Below are 20,710 nucleotides of genomic sequence, written 5' to 3' on the forward strand. Positions count from 1 at the left end.
TAGTGGGCACGGGCGACAGCGCCCTCTACAGCCCCCCGGGCCTGGGAAAGTGAGGCCGGAGGCAGGCCCCATTTCCTCACCCAAAATACCAGTGTTGGGGGAGGCTTGCCGGAGGGAACCGCCTTTTCCCCACCCCCTTATCTTGCCCGGACACTCCCCGTTGCCGGTGCAACTCCCATTACCACCAGTGCGCATACATTGTTGCCAGACACCGTTACCGGAGCAACTCTCGCCCCTTTTCAATCAACCTCCGCGCTCTCTCAGAACCAATCCAAGCCTTTTACCTCTACAGGTACCCCGCCCCCTAAACGCCCGATATAAGCTTGTACTCTCCCCTAATAAACTCTCTTGGTTTTCTTCATCCTAAAAGAACCGTGTCCCGCCTGTTCCTTTCTCGCCGCCCTCCATACTTTGCACGCCTCCCGCCGGGGACCTGGCCAAGTCCCCCGCCTCGCCCTCGCCTCCGGGAAAGAGCCCCCGCCGCCGGTACCCTCGGAGCAATCCTGGGAGCCTAGGATTTAGCAACCGGCCGCCACCCTCCCCCAGACGAGTCAACTGCGACCGCAGGTAACTATGAACCTTTGGGGGTAGAGGTGGGGACAGAGCAGAAATCACGGTGGCCCTGTGCACAATTCAAAGTTGCTGCCTGGCTGCTCTTCTGAGACTCACTCTTTTCCTTTTTTTTTTTTTTTAATTACATTCAGTTTTATTGAGATATATTCACATACCATACAATCATCCATGGTGTACAATCAACTGTTCACAGCACCATCATATAGTTATGCACTCAGCACCACAATCTATTTCCAAACATTTTCCTTACATCAGAAAGAATCAGAATAAGAATAAAAAATGAAAGTAAAAAAGAACACCCAAATCATCCCCCCATCCCCCCCTATTTTTTATTTAGTTTTTGTCCCCATTTTTCTACTCATCCATCCATATACTAGATAAAGGGAGTGTGATCCACAAGGTTCTCACAATCACACTGTCACCCCTTATAATCTGCATTATCATATAGTCGTCCTCAGGAGTCCAGACTGCTGGGTTGGAGTTTGACACCTTCAGGTATTTACTTCTAGCTACTACAACACATTAAAACCCAAGAGGTATTATCCATGTAGTTCATACGAATGTCCACCAGAGTGACCTCTTGACTCCAGCTGAAATCTCTCAGCCACTGAAACTTTTATTTCGTTTCATCTTGCATTTCCCTTTTGGTCAAGAAGATATTCTCAATCCCACGATGCTGGGTTCAGATTCCTCCCCAGGAGTCATATTCTGTGTTGCCAGGGAGATTTACACCCCTGGGAGTCAGGTCTCTCATAGAGGGGAGGGCAGTGAGTTCACCTACCGAGGGCTTAGTTAGAGAGAGAGAGAGGGCCACATCTCAGCAACAAAGAAGCACTCAGGGGGAGACTCTTAGGCACAATTATATTCAAGTTTAGCCTCTCCTTTGCAGTAACGAGCTTCAAAAGGGCAAGTCCCATGATAGCGGGCTCAGCATGTCAAACCACCAGTCCTAATGTTTGGAGACACACTCTCTTGAGTGGAGCTTCAGGCAGCTGTAGAAGCCTAGTTCTCTGGTCCACCACCTCTGTGTGCAGTGACATCAGGAGAGGCTACAACTGGTCAGAAATAACCCTTGACTGCAAGTTGGCTGGGAGCCTCACAGTTCTTATATCTCTTTCCCCACCAGCCCCCAGGTCTAATGTCCCTTGATTTTGAATATATTCCATTCAATTCAGATTAATTCACATAGGAGCAAAAGTTATTTCAGACACTTTGACCTTTCTCACAGATCCCCAATACTTCAGACACTAGAGCCCCCTGCTGCCTAACACACCACCAGAGCCTGGCCAGGAAATGAACCTGAACTTTCAGTGAGGGGACTTGGACTGAGAGCGGGCAAGATGGGAGCTAGCAGGTCCTGCGTTAAATACCTCCCTTGCTGGTTCCTGGGATCTCCTTGTACTGGGTTGAATAGTGTTCCCCCAAAATTCATGTCCACCCAGAACCCAGGAATGTGACCTTACTGAAAAAATGGTCTTTACAGACGTAACCAAGTTAAACTGAGGTCACATAGGATTAGGGTGAACCCAAATCCAATATGACTGTTATCCTGATAAGAAGAGGGAAATTTGGATACACACACACACACAGACACAGAGAAGTAAAGGGCCTGTGATGATGGAGGAGAGACTGGAGAGGTGTGTCTGAAGGCAAGGAATGCCAAGGATTGCCAATAACCACCAGAAGCTAGAAAAGAGGCACAGAACAGAGTCTTCCCTAGAACTTTCAAGGGGAGCATGGCCCTGCCAATGACACCTTGATTTCAGACCTCCATCCTCTAAAACTGTCAGAAAATAAACTTCTGTTGCATTAAGCCACTAAGTTTGTGGTACTGAGATATGGCAACCCTAGCAAACTATAACACTCCTAATTTGTGTCTTGAGTAAAGTAGAAACCCAGGTGAACTGGACAAGACTGACTGAAGACTGCTTTACAACAACAATTAGAACCTTAACCAACTCTCCAAATTTCACAATATTTCTTTTCTGCCTTTGCATGACTTTCAAAATGCCGGCGATCATTTCCCAGAAGTTCAGTCACTTCCTCTTCTGTCTGATTTACGACACGCATGAAGACGGGCCACACAGTCAGGTGCAGAGCCAGCAGTAGTTGCCACTGTCCGATGCACACACTGAAAACGCCCCAGTTAGTGTCACTTGTTGTATGAAATGAATCATTGCTCTGCTTACCTAATCCCATTCAAAGACAACCCCAAAGAATGACCCATACAAGAATCAGAATTTCTAAGTGCAAATCGTGTGGTATTAGCCAAGGGTCATGGTGGCCTAGTATCTTCTTCTTGCAAATAGAAGAGTGGAGGGATGGATGCTTGAAAAACTTCACTGGTCAGGCTGAGCACACTGTACACATTCTCCCAAGTTGGACTGACTGTGCTTGATGAATGTTATTTAAATGACAAAATTAATCCACAGCACCACTGCATAACCACAATCATTTACATGTGATCTAAAATTAACACAGAGCTTTTACTAAAATATGTGATAAGTCTTCCAGTTACAACAACATGGAAATTAAATGTGAAGAGCTACATTAATTCAACGTTATGGTTGGTTTTGCTCACAGAGAAGTCACAGAACTTAAAGTTATGGTTCCCAAAGCTACCATAACTGTCATGCACCATATACACACATGAAGGTAGAAAAGCGATTGCCATAAAAATCAGCAGAAATGCTACATATGCACAGGAGGGCCGAGTTACAGCCACTGGGGGACACATAACTTTGAATATTCTGATATATGCCTGCATAGAGCCTAATGCATTATCCCCAAAGGAAGTTCTGTTTTTTCCCACTTCTTTCTAGGTCTAGTAACTACATAGATGAGTTGGTTCTTCATTAAAAAGAGTGCAATTAATATTTCTCCTGTCGTCACTGGCATTAGAAGACATTTTTTGGTGTTATCAATAAGCATAATAAGCACTCAGGTTTTGTTTTGTTTTGTTTTTTAACTTCATTCTTTAAATTAGCACACATAAATTTGCATGTGTGTACAGTGCTATGATTTTTAACATTTAGATATTTGTGTAACCAGCACCACAGTCAGGAAACTGAATAGTTTTATCACCCCCAAATCCCTCATGCTATCCCACTGTAGTCAAACTGATCTGGTTTGTCATATGGTTTTAATTTTCCAAAATGTCATATAATGGAATGATGTAGTCTTTTGCGACTTGGCATCTTTCACTCAGCATAATTCCCTTGAAGTTTATCCAAGTTGTTGTATTTATCAATAGTTGTCATTTTTTATTGCTGAGTAGTATTCCATTGTGCGAGTATACCATATTTTGTTTACCCAGTTTAACAAACCGGAATATATCTGTTATCTGACCTTTTACACAAAACATTTGCTACCACCTGGCATAGAATGCTCTACAAACTTCCATGACATATTTAGCGGATTTTTCCATTGACTTCCGTAACTGTTTTGGCATGCTTCTTAATAGGAGATAATTTAAATGAATAATAATCTCCTTCACATTGTCTTATCACTTTAAAATTTACAAAGTATTTTCTGATATACACAGAGTTAGGAGTCCATGGACTATCATTAGCATCATGAATTTAGGACTGCAGTAATAGGGCGAGTGCTAAATCAAGAAAAAGGCTACTTAAAAGTGGAAGGATCTCCTGGTGCCCCTGCTGACACCTCCCCCATCCCTCACCAGATGGGAGAGGAGCTGGTCCCCTTTCTCAGTGTGGATCTCTCGTCCCAGTTCCAGAGGGAGCAAAGTAATCCTTGTCCACATACGGGGAGCGTGGATGTTTCTTCCAATCTGTCTGGTGATGGCCTGAGGAACTGACTGTTCCAGAACTTGCCTGCAGGTAGAAGGCATCTCACAGAGCTCACCTATAAAACATTGTGGAAGAGCAGCGAGGAGCTGCGTGGGACCAGGGGTTGCAGGCTGTAGGTCATACAGTGCAGATCCTGGGACTGGGAGGAAACCATTTCCTAGGGAAGAGGGACATTCAGAACCATGTGAATGTACACGTCCAAAACAAGAGCATGTGCAGAAAGGAACAGGGAGGCCGCTATGCTTTAGACTGGAGCTATTCTCCAAACTCATTGTATGCATAAGCTCTGAAGAAGAGCACTCTCAGGTCAATCTGCAAAGACTGTGAAAGGAGTTTTCTTTTTTGTTAGCTCCTGGTATTCAAGGAAAACTCGGATGTAAACTAGTTGGATACAAGCTTCAGGAACACATGCCTCAGAGTTTAAATTCCAGTGGCAAAACATTAAAATATCAAAATTCCAGGTTTCAACATAAGATTCAAAACCTACAAGAAAATGATGGCCCAGCAGTGGAGAAGATTAAAGCATCAGAAACCGTCAATGAAGAGAATCAAACCTGAGATATTACAGACGAAGACTTTTTTTTTTAAAAAAAAGGTCCTAAATATGCTCAAAGAGCTACATGAAAACACAGACATAGAACTAAAGGAAACCAGGAAAATGATAGACAAACACAAAGAGAATATCAATAGAGAGACGGAAATTAGGAAAAAGAACCGAACAGAGCTGAAGACCACAGTAACAAATTACAGATTTCTTAGAGGGTTCAACAGCAGACTGGAGCTGGCAGAAGACAGAATCAGTGAACCTGAAGATAAGAAATTGAAATCATCCAATCTGAGAAGCAGAAAGAGCAGAAAATGAAAAAAAGTGAACAAAGCCTGAGAAACTATGGGACACCATCAAGTATATTAATATGGACATTATGGGAGTCTCAGAAGGAAAAGAAAGAGAGAAAACAGCAGAGAAAATTCAAAGAAACAATGACTGAAACTTCCCAAATTTAACAAAACACATGAACAGATACATCCAACATGCTTGATGAACTCCAAACAGGTTAAACCCAAAAAGACCCAAATCAGGCCACATTATAATCAAACTGTCAAATGCCAAAGATAAAGAGAGAATTCTGAAAGCCACAAGAGAGAAATGATGTGTCACCTACAAGGAAACCTCAATAAGATTAAGTGCAGATTTCTCATTGGAAACCATGGAGGAAGAAAAGCAGTGAGAAAACATATATGAAGTGCTGAAAGCAAAAAATTGCCAACCAAGAATTCCATATCTGACAAAACTATCTTTCAAAAATGAGGGAGGGATTAAGATATTCCCAGATAAATAAAAGCTGGGGGACTTCACCATCACTAGACCAGTCTTATAAGAAATGCTAAAGAGAGTTTTGCAGATTAAATGTTAAGAAATTAAATGTTAAGAAAATGAATAAATTTCATTTATTAAATATAAATACTAGTACTATTGAATTTTTTATTTGTAACCCCACTTTTTATTTCCTACAATGCATAAAAGGCAAATGCATAAAAAGTAATGATAACTATGTAATTTTTAAAAAGAACTTCATAAAGGTGGGGGGACAGAGGGGTACAGGGACATAATTTATGTATGCTGCTGAAGTTAAGTTAGTATCACAGCAAATGAAATTATTATAGATTTGGGATGTTAAAATTAAGACCCATAGTAAGCACAAAGAAAATATCAGAGAATATGCAAACTCAAAGAATCAGAAGTAAAATAGAGGTTACCAGGAGTAGGGAGAAGAAGTAATGAGAGGTTAATGCAAATGAGGATAGGGTTTGTGTTTGAGTGAAGGGAAAGCTCTAGTACCGGATGGTGGTTAGGTGGTTAGGGTACAGCAAAATTGTGAATGTGATTAATCCCACTGAATAATATGCTTGGGAGTGGTCGGGTTCGGAAGATTTATGCAATATGTTTCCACAATTTTAAAAAAAGAAAGATAAAGAAATAATGACAATTAAATGCAATACAGAAAACTAGATGGGATCTTAGAATGGAGGTAAAAAAGCTTAAAAGGACATTATTGGGACATAAGAAAAAACTGGACTACAGACGATAAGCTTTATATAAATGTTAAATTCCTTGAACTTGAAACTGCACACATAAGTAAACATCCTTGTTTTTAGGAAGTGTGCATGGAAGTATAATACGTCCAAGTATTATGATGTGTGGAACGTGCTTTCCAATGTTCAGAAAATAGAGAGATTAGTTAGTTGGATAGATAGATGCATAGATGGATAAATAGTAGATAGACAATACGGTAAAGATGGCAAAATGTTAAAATTTGTGGATCTGGATATCTAGGGGGCAGGGGTGTATGTTGGAGTTCTCTATATAAGGTTTGTATTAGTTTTGCAACTATCTTGTAAGTTTGAAATTATTTGAAATTATTTAAAAATAAAAAGTTTAAAAAAAATCAGGGCTAAGAGGCTAAATGGTGGTCACAGGGAAGCAGCAGAGTTGGGCCTTCCCCTGTGTGTCCCGGGTACCCTGCTCTCTCCACTGTACCACAACATGCCCAGAAAAACTAGAGGGTCCAAATGACACATCACTTGACATTCTGAGAGGCAGCACTACTTGGTAGGGAAGGACAAGCTCTGGAGCTGGAAAGACCAAGATTCTAATACAACTTCTGCTGCTTCCTAGTTTTGCATCTTTGAAAAATTTACTTGAAATTCAAGACATGGGGACACCTTTTAAAAAGCCAAAAAAAAAAAAAAAAAAAAAAAAAAAAAAAAAAAAAAACCAGGTACTTTATAGGTTATTAGGAGAAAAAGTAGTTCATTCAAAGGATATTTGCTGAGCACCTACTCTGGGCCAGACACTGAACCAGGCTCCTTGCATAGAGAGATGGTCCAAAGAGATAACATTATACTATCCCTTAGCAGAGTTCCTTACACGTAACCTCTCAGTCACTGGTAGTAGATTGGCATGATGATGATGATGATGATAGTGATGATGATGAAGAAATAATGGATGTGTTTGGGAAGAGAGGAGAAAAAACTCGATGAAGGTGGTCAGCAGCCCAGGTCTCTCCCTAAATTTCCTGCATGCGCTATCATCACAAAGATGGAGGGTGGGCTGAGGAAGCCCGAGGACAGTGCCCCGTCTCCTTCCACATGCCTCCCTTCCACCCACAGACACTTCCTCCACAGCCCTCCTCCTTCCAAGGCAAAACTTGGACTTATTGCTATTCCCAGAGCCTTCAGCAGGTATAGCAAGTGTCTTGTCCAGATGCCACCCTTCCTTCTGCCCTGCCTGTGAGCAAAACAGCTTGGAACCCATGGGGCCCACTGAAATCGCGTGCACCTGCTCTCTCAGTGCCCCAGGCAATGTCACAATCTACTGGATGCCACCTGGTGGGATCTGAAAGCCTACACAGTATGGCCTCTGCTACTTCTCTGACATCTCTGACTTTTGCCTCCTCATTCCATCCTTTCCAGCCACACTGCTTCCTTGCTCTTCCCAAAACACACCAAGCACACTCCTGCCAAATGGGGCCTTCACACCTGTTGTTCTCTCCTCCGGAAATGCTTTTTCTCAAGATAAGTACAGAGCTTGCTTTGTCACCAACTCCAGGTCTTTGCTCAAATATTTTCTTCTCAAAAGAGGTATTTCTAGACCACCCTGTTTAAAACAGTAACACCTCTAACCCCACACTCTGAGGCACCTCCTTCTGCTTTATTTTTCTCCATTACACCCATCACTTTCTGACTATATCGGGAGCATTACTCCAAAGTACGAACTTCACAGGGAAGGGATTTTGTCCGTTTTGTTCATTATATGTCGTCAGCACCTAATCCACATCTAGCACATGTTAGGTGGTCAATAGGTGGAGAAGGAGCAGGGAAAGAGAGAAGAAAAAGAAGGCCTGGTCCATAAAGGACCCCGGAACATTGCTAACCCCCTACCTCGCTGACACCCTGATGTTGAGATAGGAGTTTTGAGAGAAAACAAACATAGTAAAGAACACCTAACTGAAGTATGGAGAAATTTCTGCATTTGGTTAATTCTGCAAGTGGTCGCTTGTTTCTTCCACTCTGTGGTCTGTCACTTTGCTTCTCTGTGGTCACTCAACTGAAACTCTGTGGCTGCCAAGTAGAGCTTCTGGAAATATCCCAATGGGGTACTTCTCTAAACCACTCAACTCACCCACATGAGCAAGCACCAAAGCTAGTTGTTTACAACTCCAACTGCCAACTGAAATGTCAGAGAAGGATGTTCCTCACTGTGGAATTACAGGGATGATAACTGAGGTAGGCTCCTTCCATTCATGATTGCTAGCTATTGACCATGACAATAAGCCCATTTGACCACTGTGATTATCTCTGTGTTTAGAAAGACACAGTGAGCACAGACATATAATGTTTTCTGTTTATGGTTGATTTTTTTTTTTTTTTTTTATCCCAAACTCTACTAAGTCCTACCAAGTTGCAGGACTGCATTTCCAAACTGCTGTTGCACCTGCAGGTTTATGCTCAGTCTTTGGATCCAGACAGTCCTGGGTTTAGAGCCTGACCCTGCCACTTCCTACCTAGGTGACTTTAAGCAAGCTCTTCAACATCTCCAAACCTCTATTTCATTCTGAAGAAAGAAATGATAAAAATAACTGTAACAACACTAATAAATACAGTCAGAACCCTAACAGCGAGCATTAGCTAAGTACGTATGTCTGCCAGGTACTAGGCTGCAAGCTTTCTATTCTTCTCTGCTCACAAGCATGGACTTAAATCCTCTGCTTTAATCTCCACCTATCTGAGTATTACACATCCTCAAAAGTCATCATCTTCAAGCCTTTTGTGACCATCCCACTTAGAGCAACCTCTTCCCTCTCCCGTCACTCAGTTATCTAGCACTGACAGGAGACTGCCAGGTGGTGTGGTCATTTTTTTCCAGTATCTGAGTCTAATCTCAATTCCATCATGAACACTAAGGGATGGAACTAAAGAGGAGACTTTCTGTATTTTCTAAATCCTTAATGATTTCAGGGAATGTAAAGTATCTTGTAAAAGACTCCTGGCATTGGAATGCTAACTGGGAATGAGAGTAGGAAGAAAAAGCAAGGTAAGAAGGAAAGAAGAAAAGATAAGCTATTCTCCCTCTGAGCCTCCTTGACTTTAGCTTCTTATTTAAGGCTCACCTACCCACCCAGGGCTGCTGCATGGTACCATCTTGCCCGACTCCATTTTTTTTCATATAGCCCCCAGAGCACCTAGCACAGTGGCCTGTGGCTTGAAGGTCAACTGCAGGAACAGCATGCATCAATCTATTTCATAAGATTTGCAGAAAGACGGGAGAAGAAGAGAAAAAAGACATTGTTTCTACTCTTCAGGAGCCTCCAATCTAAAGAGGCAGACTTCCAAACAACTAACGAAATAAAAAGTGTTACTGATGTTTGGCAGTAGCATAAAATACTTTTTTCCCCAGCCCAGCCCCAAGACTTAGGTGATGAGAACAATAAGATCACCCTCTGAGAATTAAACTTTAAGACTACCCTTCATGAATCAGAGCAAAGACATGCATGAAGAGTCACCTAAAAAAATGTGGTTGCTAGGACACCATGATAGCCTGATTGAAAGTGTAAGTAGATCCAATGAAATAATGTGTCAATCAGAAAAAGGGAGAGGCCAAGAAAGAAAAAGGGAGAGGCCAAGAAAGAAGCGTAGGTAAAAGTTTGCCCTTTACCCATTTGAACCACACACAAGGGGAAGAGAGAGCTTATTTCACAGGACTTGAAGAATCCTGGCTTCATTGACCAGACAGGTTTGCAAGGAGAGATGGATGTAGGTTTCACCAGCAAAGAAAAAAAAAAAAGGTGTGAGAATGTCAAGTTCTCATTTGTGGTGCAATCCTTGGGGGACGAGTGACATACCAAATACCACTCAGCATGCAATCCATTTAGTCTCCCTGGGAGGTGATTCATATTCACCAAACACTCTCCTGATTCTGATGGAACTTCTCAGGTAGGCTGATCTCAGGAAGAAAATGTACCTAACTTAATTCCTCAAGTTTTTCCAGTCCCTGAGACAATCATTTCTCCCAACAAGTTAATGAAGTGTCAATTATGATTTGACTTCTAAGGTAATTTGACAACAAAGAAAGAATGAGCTGTTTCAGGTCAAAATGAACATGTGAGTCTACATGGTGTTTGGCTTTCACTGCAAATTAGTTGTGATCGTCATTTGCAGCACAGTCACATGATAAATTGGTTATGAGGAGTTAGTCCTCAGGAACAGATGACCACTGAGCATCTTGGAACATGGTGACCTTCTCAAGGTCTTACCCAGTGAAACCCTTGGCCAGTATCAATTTGCCTTGCCTTCCCTATATCCCTTATCTCTTCTATTCTCCCTCTCTGTCTAAAGAAGTCTGCACAAAGCAGAATGAAGTTAGTGCTCAGTGATAGTAAAAGTTACAAGCTGTGGAAAGGAAGGCAGGGTCATTACATCTGATTACAGAGTCATGAAAAGCACCACAGAGAAGGAAGAATTTCCTCTGGGCCTTGAAGGATGGGAAGGACGAAGTGAAAAATGAGTGGATAAGGGAGAAGGAAACACATATGATGAGGGTAAATGAAAATTGTATAGACTGTTACAAGTGAGGAAAGTAAAATAGTCTAAGATTAATCACAGGATTTTCACTTGAGTGTGTATAATGGTGATGTTGCCAAGAAAAGGTGTTCTGTGGTTGTGGGGCATTTCTTTGAGATTGGGTTTCTGTGGGACATCCAGTGCGCTATGAATCGGCTCAAGGGACAGTCTGGCTGAATCACCTTCTACCAGTGCATCTTCTATTCCAAACCTCTTTCTCCCATTTTGGTTTTATAGCCAGTTTAATCACCTGCATTGAGTATGACAGGCAACATCTGTCCTCTACATTCTCACCTCCCTTCTTTCTTTTCCTTCAATCTTGCTTTCCTCCTTTGCCTCAACATTCCAATTTCCCATAATTGTAAACCAATACTTCACTTCCTTTGCTGATCCTGGTGGGACTAGAAAGTGATGGTGGCGCACTCAGTCACCATAATATTTGGGGACCTCTCCCACTGCAACAGGCTTCTTACGGTACGAACTCCACACTGAGCAAAAATCAGGTGAGACAAATCCCACGGATGCCCCTTCCCTTATCCCCTCTGGAAATCTACAAAATAGGTCAAAGCAAGGATACATGGCCAACATCTGATTATCTTATTGTACAACGTGCATGTCACAGGTCAACCTCTTCATTTTGCCTCATTTCTTCCCTAACCCATAAGAATTAAACAAAGCCGATTGCTATTCATCAGGAAGAAACAGATGAGCCAGATCTGAGACGCAGATTAAACAACTCCAAAACTCTTGGATCACATGAGCCCAGCAAGATGCATGTCTTCATTCAAAAAAGGCAGACAAAATAAATTCAAATTTAAACTTAGTTTCAGACTCAAGCTGAAAGGGACTGAAAAAGCTACACTTGGCTAAACTTCTTGATATTTTCAGTGAACATCTTAAAACAGATTTTACTTACAGTACAATGATTATTTTTTCTCACACACACACAAAATTAATACTGTCTTTAAATCATAAACTGAAGAGAACTCACATTAAAAATACCAAGGGAAAAAAAACCCTCTTTTGATCTGAATACTCAGATTGCTATCATTGGTTTAAATATTGGTGGATCATATGCTGTGTGGCTGTGAGAAAGCAAAGACATATTAGTCATGTCTCTCCCAGCCATGCCCACCCCAATGAGCATAGCCGATCGGAGATTTTGCTCAAGCGAGCAGTTAATTTCTGAACTGCATGATAATCTCTGGATCCTTAGGTAATGGGACAGACCCACCCAATACAGGTGGGAGCAGGGGAGGAGTGAGTGGAAGGGGCTTAGGTAGAACTACACACCTGACCACAAGCGACCCCAGAGGCCTGATAAACCGTGGCCCAGTCCCTCCATCCTCTGGAACCAAGTTGCCAAGTGGATCAGTGGCACTCTAATGGCCAGAACCTCAAGCATGGAAGGAAGAAACAGTGTTAGTCTCTATCTTGTAGTTTCTATGGCAGGAAAATAGAAGCGAAACATTCTTTTTCAAGAAAGTAGATTTTTTTTAAATGGCCTAGTTATAAAGAAAATCAAATTACACAGAACAACCCATTCTTGATGGATCCTGCTTATTCCAGACTTTTCTAAATTTAGCCCAGGGAAGAGAAAATAACAACCATCACCAAAGCCATCCATCCGCCATCACCCTTCCATATATACATCCCAACAAAGAGAGCTCCAGAAGCCTGTCTTCCAGCAGAACAAAATGTTCACCACACCCAAATGTACACATCCACATGTGCATGTGTTCTCACCTGTCCAAATTGTACTCCTCCTCTGTGCCTCTCACATGAGATGCCTTCATCTCCCACACCTTGATCTCATCCCTCCACTGAGCTGCTACGAGACAGGCTTAGAAGTTTTGTAAGACAGCTCTGATATCTGCTTGCCTCTTATGTCATGCTTGGTGCTTTGCAAGGCTGTCTCTCTAGACCATGGAGGGCAAGTTCACTTTCTTACCCACCTCTAGTTCCGACAGCAACCTCTACACTGCCTGGCCTAGAGTACACATGCAAATATTTATATTTATTCAACAACTATCAAAACGTTAAAATCTTAACAACCACAGGTTAAAAAAAAAAAAGAAAAAGGAAAAACTTCCTTCTAATTTGAGATTCTTAGCATATCAAAGCCAAGAAGCCCACCTATTTTTTTCTGGTTAGTTAATAAGAAACAAAAAGATAAAGATAAATGTCAGTACATAATTCAACATGTTACCTCCATTGTATTGACCTAATTGAATAACCTACTTAATTGATCTTTAGTTTAGTGGAAAAGTTAAATTTCAAATGTGTAAATAACGATAAAATTTATAACATTTTAACAAAGACATTAATACCAAAGACAAATACATAAAATCATTTAATGGCTAGCAATGTGCTGACTTTATAGTACTTCCAAGAGAATGTAGCTAAAACTACCTCAGATATCCACGATCCCAGTCCCCAGTGAAATTCAAATGTAGAACATAATGAACGTGCTTCGGTATTAAAAGTAAAACCAAAATCGCAATTCAATAGTCATTATTTCTTGACAATTTACTGCTTACCTGAATATGATTACTGGGAGAATTAAATGAAAAAAAAAAAAAAGATTAAATTGACCATCCAAAATCACGATTTATTAATTCGGTGACTGAATTTAAATTAATCCTGGAAAGGTAGGGTTGATTTCATAACTATTTTTGGCTGTTTTACCTTATTGAACTTCAGTCAAGTTTTGTTAAAAATCACTGAAAAGATAAGAATGTGTGTACTTCAATATTTATTTGTTTGTTTTCATGAATGCAAGAGAAGTTGCCCATAGGTGAGTGTGCAAGCACGCGCGCACACACACACATGTGAAAATGGAAGAAGTCCAAATCCTCTGAGTCAAAGGGGACACATCTTCTTAGGGATATTAATACGCATGGTTTTCTTTTGTGTAGGATTGTGCAATGATTTTCATAGAGAAATATGGAAACACAGGAAGGCACACACTTAAGCAAAAAGAAAGCAGAAAAGTTATGATCTTAACTTCTTTGCCAGGAGATGTAAAAAAGAAAGCTCATCCAATATAGCTTTTAATATCTTAAAGTGTCCCAGAAAGCTGATTTGAAATAGTTTTAAGATATGTAGAGGTCAACCCTAAGACTAATGGGAAGATTGGGTGCAATCAATATTACATTAATTTAAGTTCTTGTAAATGGCATTCTCCTCCACTCAAGCTAACCACAAATATAATTCTAAAAAAAAATTTTTCCAAGGGCACTGATTGTGCTTAAAAAAAAAAGAAAAGGAAGAAGAAAGTGCCCAGCCCAGGTCTCACCTCTGGCTCTTCTGATGCGTCGCCTCCGAGCAGAGTTTTCTGGAGATCAAAGAGGCTGTGGCTGGAGGACCTCCTGTCCTCGGTGGGGGACGCATAGTTCTCTTCTGAGTCCGTTTCCACCACCTGGAGGTGGCCAGCTTCTTCCTGGCTCCACTCCAATTCCTCTTCAGACTGTTTCAAGGAGCTACTGCTACTCTTGGGTAAGATCCCTGCGGTGGACAGACTGTTGGGCACTGAAGTGTAGGAGGACTGGGGCCCAGAGTAAGGCCGCCCCTCGGGGGGCAAGGCCCCGGCTTCCAGGATGTCGGGCACAGAGAGGCTCAGGCGGCGGTCCAGCTGGTGCCTGGCCCTCAGGTCTAGGGCTTTGCTGGGGTTCTTCTTCACCCTCTTCTTGCTCAAGTTTACTAACAAAGGCCGGGTCCGCTGTTTCAATGAATCCCAGACAGATGGTTTATCCAGATCCATGTCTGCATGAAGACCCAAGAAGTTGCTCCTTGAAAGAGTACGTCTCTCGAAAATAACTTCAGGGACTCCTACAGAAAAGAATACAAGGAGAGAGAACATGAGCCTTCCCTGGTTGTTAGGGCATAGGAAGTGGGTAAAGTGGCTCAAAAAAACTCACATTGTCTACTGAGGGTTCAAAATTGAAATATTTGATGGGTAACTACCACCAACATTAGGAAAAGCATTTTTTTTAAGAAAGTAAATTTTTAATATATTTTTTTTAAATCAGAGTAGTTATGGAAAAGTTAAAGCAATGAATGAGAAAATAAGATTGGCAGGAAAAAAAAACCACTTTGTAAGAATTCTACTTTCTTATTTTGTTTCCAGGGAAAGCAGAGCTAAAGACATTTACCAGAACAGTACCAACAGCTTCTAATTCTTATGATAAAGGCAGCACTTTTGTACTTCTTTATATCAGAGGTTGGCAAACCTTTTCCATAAAGGGCCAGTTAGTAAATGCTTTAGACTTTGCAGCCCAGAGGGTCTGGGTCACAACCACTCAACAATGCTGTTGTGGCACCAAAGCAAACACAGACAATACCTAAATGAATGGGCATGACTCTGCCCAATAAAACTTTATTTGCAAATATAGGCAGCAGGCCATAGCTCCCCAATTCCTACTTTAAACACATCTTCCCTTCCCAAGTTAAGTGAGTATTTTGAAGGATAAACACACACCCATATCAACTAGGATTCCATCTAGCCTCCTTAAAATTTACATTAAAATAAGGGTGAGTAGAGAGAGAAACACTTATAAGAATGGGAGGTCTGTTCTTATCTCAATGTACCACTGCAGAAGAAAGGATAAAACTTTTATAGCGGAACCCTCAGGAAAAGTAAGCTTCAGAGCATCCACCTGAGGATGTATGACAGATAAAGTACCTCCAACCAGCAGGGGGTAAGTGACAGGAATGCTTCACAAATAAATTGGCAATTACAGAACATGGTAAATGCTGTGCAGGAGAGTAGGTGATCTGAGAAATAATAGGTTCAGCTCATCAGGGATTAAACCAATATCAAATTTGGAGAAATAAACCGTGATCGTGTGGGTCAAGTACCCCTTAGGAAATCCTTCCAGTACGAAGAAGAGCAGGGTGATCAGGCCACGCTGACCCGCCCCGTCATTATTTTGTCACATTTGGTAGAGAGAAGAAAAGGCCAGGAGACTTGGAAACGCTCCATTTTCTAAAATCAGGAACCATGCTTTTTTGCCCCACCTGACCGCTAGATAGAACAGGATATTTAGACATCGGGAAGAACAGTTCAGAGAGCCCACGAACTAGGGGGCAGGTGGCCCTTTGCCTTCTGAAGTTCAGGACTGGGTGACCCCACAGCTCCTGCCCAATGACCAGCTCGGGAGATCACCCTTCCCAGGGCGGACAATGCAGGCCGGAAGAACCTGGGTGATGGAGACAGAATCCACAGGTTGGAATTCCTTTGTGGCTATGTTCTACTTAGATGTACGCTCAGAGGAAAGTCACCACCCTACGGCTCCATTTTTTCACCCATACCACAAAGATGAAATTAAATCATGTATATATGACATCAGGTATAAATTACATAAATGATTTGTCTCCTATACACAGGAGATGGAATGAAATAATGTAAAAAGCACAGGGTCCATTGCAGAGAAAGTGTTCAGTCAAGGGTAGCTGTTTTTTTAATCATTACTGTCATTCTTGTTAAAATTCCTACTTTTGATATCTTAGGCAAATTACTTAAAACTCTATGTCATTCTTATTCCCATTTTACAGACAAGTTTAACAACAACCCCATTGGATTCTTTTGAGGATTTAATGAGTTAGTATATGCAAAGCACTTAGAATTATGCTTGGCACACTGCAAATGTTTAATACATAGTTAGCTATTTTTAAATTATTACTGCAAATATTCCCTATTGGACCATTCTGGCTTTAAATGTTTAAGACAATTGACAACTTTTTGCTGCTTTGAAAATATTACACTAAGCATAAACTTATGTTTCACATTAGTAAGACACAAGTATACTATTCAATCAACATTTCATGGCTTGACTTGCAAATATGCGAAAAGGGGTTGCTCCTATATGTAGAAATAGTTTTAGTCAATTAGCATTTCACACAGGTGAGTAGAGTAGCGTTCTATGCAGTCATGGGAAGAGCGTTTAAGAAGAGAAAAAAGTCAAACCAACGAACATATTCTGAGTGTTCAAAATGTGATAGACACTACAAGAGACAGGACAAGTATCACAGTCTTGGGGAATTTATCATATATGTGGGAACTAAAACAAGACAAAGGAAACATCCAAACAAAACAATTTATACAAATTCAATTCTAATTACAGCAACCTGCAAAGTTTTTGACAGAAGAAACATCATTCTGATCAAGGGATTTATAACCAAAATTTTGAGTTGGAGAAAGAAAAAGAACAATTTTAAATAATGAAAAGTCTATTATGATGCAAGCAATAAATATATGAAAAACATAAACATGGAGAAGGTGGCCCAGCAAAAACAATGAGCCCAAGGTTTGGGAATAACACACATCCCTGCAATGTCTGAATACAAAGTCCCAACACATAGGAAAGGATAAACAGAGAAAAGGAGAAGCAGCACAAGGACCTTATGACTAAAGATGCTTCCACTGAATACTGTGCAGACTTAGAAAGAGTCAGGTGGAGAATATGAGTTTAAATACAGATAATCAGAATGAGCACAAGAGATATTACAGACACACACAGACCACAAGTTTAAATTTCTGGACCTACAGCATTTCTCAAAGAGGGGTCCCTGCATCTCCTGAAACACACTCACCCAAGGACCATCTTTATTGTGCACAGTAAAGATGAAGAATCTAAGTCCTAGAGACAGATGCTCCCACTCCCCTTTGGGGAGATCTGCCTTTGGGGATGGGGGTTACCATGCATGTGGCAATTTAATTCTTTTGGAACAGAGAGGTTTGGAAACTTTGTATCTCTAAAAAAAACATACAAACAAACAAACAAAAATCTCTAAGAAAATGGGAAAAGATTTGGTGGGAACAAAGTTGCATCTCTGAAGAATGTGTTCTGTCTGCAAAAACATTTCTATTCTCCACACAAACTGTCCTATGCCAATAAAATTTCTCTCTTTTTTTGGTGGGAAGGGGGATATAGGTGAATTGGGGGCCATTAATGGAACATTATAATATACTCAAAAGAAATACCAGACAGAAGGCAGGCGTGAACTCAAGATAACTCAACAATGGGCCTGAACATTTCACCATGTTTGTTTCGATCAAAAATGCTTTTAATATTTTTTTAGCATTTTATTTTTTTAATTGTCCTATAGCAATATTGTCTTTTTTTCTCTTGGTGTACAATTATATAAATTTTGACACATGTATTTTGACAGAGTCAGGATGCAGAAGGATTCCATCACCCAAAGAAATCCCTGGAACTATCCCCTTAGTCACACCCACCCCCCAACCTTCCCAATCCCCAATTCTTGCGTCTGGCAATCACTGATCTGTGCTCTGGCACTTTAGTTTTGTCTTTCCAAGAATGTCCTAAAAATGCAATACACAGAACTTAACCTTTAGAGAATGGCTTCTTTCACTCAGTGTTACGCCTTTAATATTCATTCCAGCTGTTACATGCATCAGTGCTTCATTCTTTTATTGCTGAGTGCTTATTATTAACCACTTATTATTCCTTATTATTACTAACACCAATTGTATGGATGTATCAGAGTTTATCCCTTTACCCCTTGAACAATATCTGAGTTGTTTCCTGTTTGGGGCAATTATAAATACCATGAATATTTGTGTGCAAACCTTTAAGTTTTCTTTTCTTTGTGATAAATTCCCAGGGCTGTAATTGCTAAGTTAGATGCTAAGTGAATGTTTAACTTTATAAGAAACTGCCAATCTATTTTCTAGAGTGGCTGTGCCATTTTGCATTCCCACTAGTTACTATGAGGGTTCCAGTTTTTCCATGTCTTTGCTGGCAGCTGGTATATAAGTTGTCAATAATTTTACTTCATTAATTTATTTTATTTTTCTTTATTTTAGCCATTCTAAGAGATACGTAGTAGTATCATATTGGGGTCTTAATTTTAATTTTCTTAGTGGATAATGATGTTGCAAACCTTCCATGTGTTTATTTGCTATCCTTACATCTACTTTGGTAAACAGTCTATTCAAGACTTATCCATTTTTTTAAATTGCATTGTTTGTTCTCTTATTGTTGACTTGTGAAATTTCTTTATATTTTTTGGGTATAAGTCCTTTGTTGGACACATAATTTGCAAGTATTTTCTCCCACTTTGCAGCTTTCCATGTTCTTAATGATTTCTTTTGCATAACAAAACTTTTTAATTTTGATAAAGTTTAATGCTTTTTCTTTTATGGAATGAGCTTTTGATATCATGTCTAAGAACTCTTTGCCTATCCCCAGTTGACAAAGGTTTTCCCCCATATTTTCTTCTAAAAGTTTTACTTTACATTTTACATTTAGATATATAATCTATTTGGAGGTAATGATTGTCTAAGATGTGAGGATTACATCAAGGTTCAATTTTGCATATGGGAAACAAATCGTTCCAATCCCATTGGTCAAAAAGACTATCCTTTCTCCACTGAATTGCTTTTGCAATTTTGTCAAAAGTGAAATGCACATTTCTGAGGGGCTATTCCTGGTCTCTCCACTAACCTATGTGTCTAGTCCCTTTTCCAATATCACTTGTCTTGATGGCTGTCCAAAGCCTTTAAAGTAGGGTAGTGTGATTGTGCCAAATTCACTTGTCTTTTCCAAAACTGTTTAGTTATTCTGTTTCCTTTGTACTTCAATGCAAACTTTAGAATACATCTGTCTATGTCTATAAAAAATATTCCTGGGACTCTGATTGCCATTGTGTTAAATCTACAGATCAGTGTGGGAGTACTGACATTTCTACTATGCTGAGTCCTCCAATGTAAGAACATGGCCTGGCTCTCCATTTATCTAGGCCTTGTTCTTGCTTTTGTTTGTTTGTGTTTTTTTTTTCATCAGCCCTTTCTGGTTTTCAGCATATATATCCAGTATGTGAATTTTAGATTTATATCTAAGTATATCAATTTTGTTGGCGCTAGCATATTTTTTAATTGTTTCCAATTGTGCATTGCTCGTATAGAGAAATACAATTGAAGTTGTAATGTTGACTTTGTGTCCTGTGAACTTGCAAAACTTGTTATTTTTAAGAGCTTTTATTAGAATCCTGGGATGCTTTACATAGAATATTATGTTTTCTGAGAATAGGGGCATTTTATTTCTTCTTTTCCTATTGCTATGACTTTTATTTTTCTTGTCTTATTGGACTTCCAAAGACTTCAAGAATGATGTTGAATAGGATATGTGAAGTTGAACATCCTTGTCTCTTTCCTGATCTTACAGGGTGAGTATTCAACCTTTCAACATTAAGGTTTATCAATTTTACTATTTGGCTTAATTGATTTGTATTTTTTATTGCTTTCAATATCATACATTTCTGCTCTTTTATTTATTAATTTATTCTTTCTGCTTGATTTGGGCTTATTATGCTCTTAATTTTTATTTACTTTTTTTTAACTTTCTTGAATGGTACCTAATCAGGATGTAACAAGCTAGAGCCACAGGCCAAATCCAGAGTACCACCTGTTTTTGTATATCAAGTTTTATTGTATTGTACCCATGCTCAACTGTTTGTGAATTGTCTATGGTTGCTTTCTTGCTGCAGTGTCAGAGTTAAATGTTTACAACAGATATCATATTGCCCACAAAACCTAAAATATTTACTACCCAGTCCTTTGCAGAGAAAGTCTGCCAGCCATTGGGTTAGATAATTGATTTAACCCCTTTCTTCTTTTAAAAAATAAGCTTTAATGCTACATATAAGCTGTATTTTTTATATTTTCTGATATGTTCTAT

The 20,710-nt window shown here is 40.1% G+C and overlaps 1 protein-coding gene across 9 annotated transcripts in view; it reads right to left on the reverse strand.

Annotated features, from left to right (window-relative positions):
- The window catches only part of MCTP2 (multiple C2 and transmembrane domain containing 2), a 254,741-nt gene that overhangs the window by 179,705 nt on the left and 54,326 nt on the right, over positions 1-20,710 (reverse strand). For all 9 annotated transcript variants that reach the window (XM_037832944.1, XM_037832947.1, XM_037832945.1 and 6 more), the window contains one exon: positions 14,305-14,837. In XM_037832944.1, coding sequence (XP_037688872.1) covers positions 14,305-14,769 — 465 coding nt within the window. In that variant the 5' untranslated portion in view covers positions 14,770-14,837. Of the gene's footprint in view, positions 1-14,304; positions 14,838-20,710 lie in introns of those variants that run through there.

This window comes from Choloepus didactylus, chromosome 4 (assembly GCF_015220235.1).
Source record: "Choloepus didactylus isolate mChoDid1 chromosome 4, mChoDid1.pri, whole genome shotgun sequence".
Classification (NCBI taxonomy): Eukaryota; Metazoa; Chordata; class Mammalia; order Pilosa; family Megalonychidae; genus Choloepus; species Choloepus didactylus.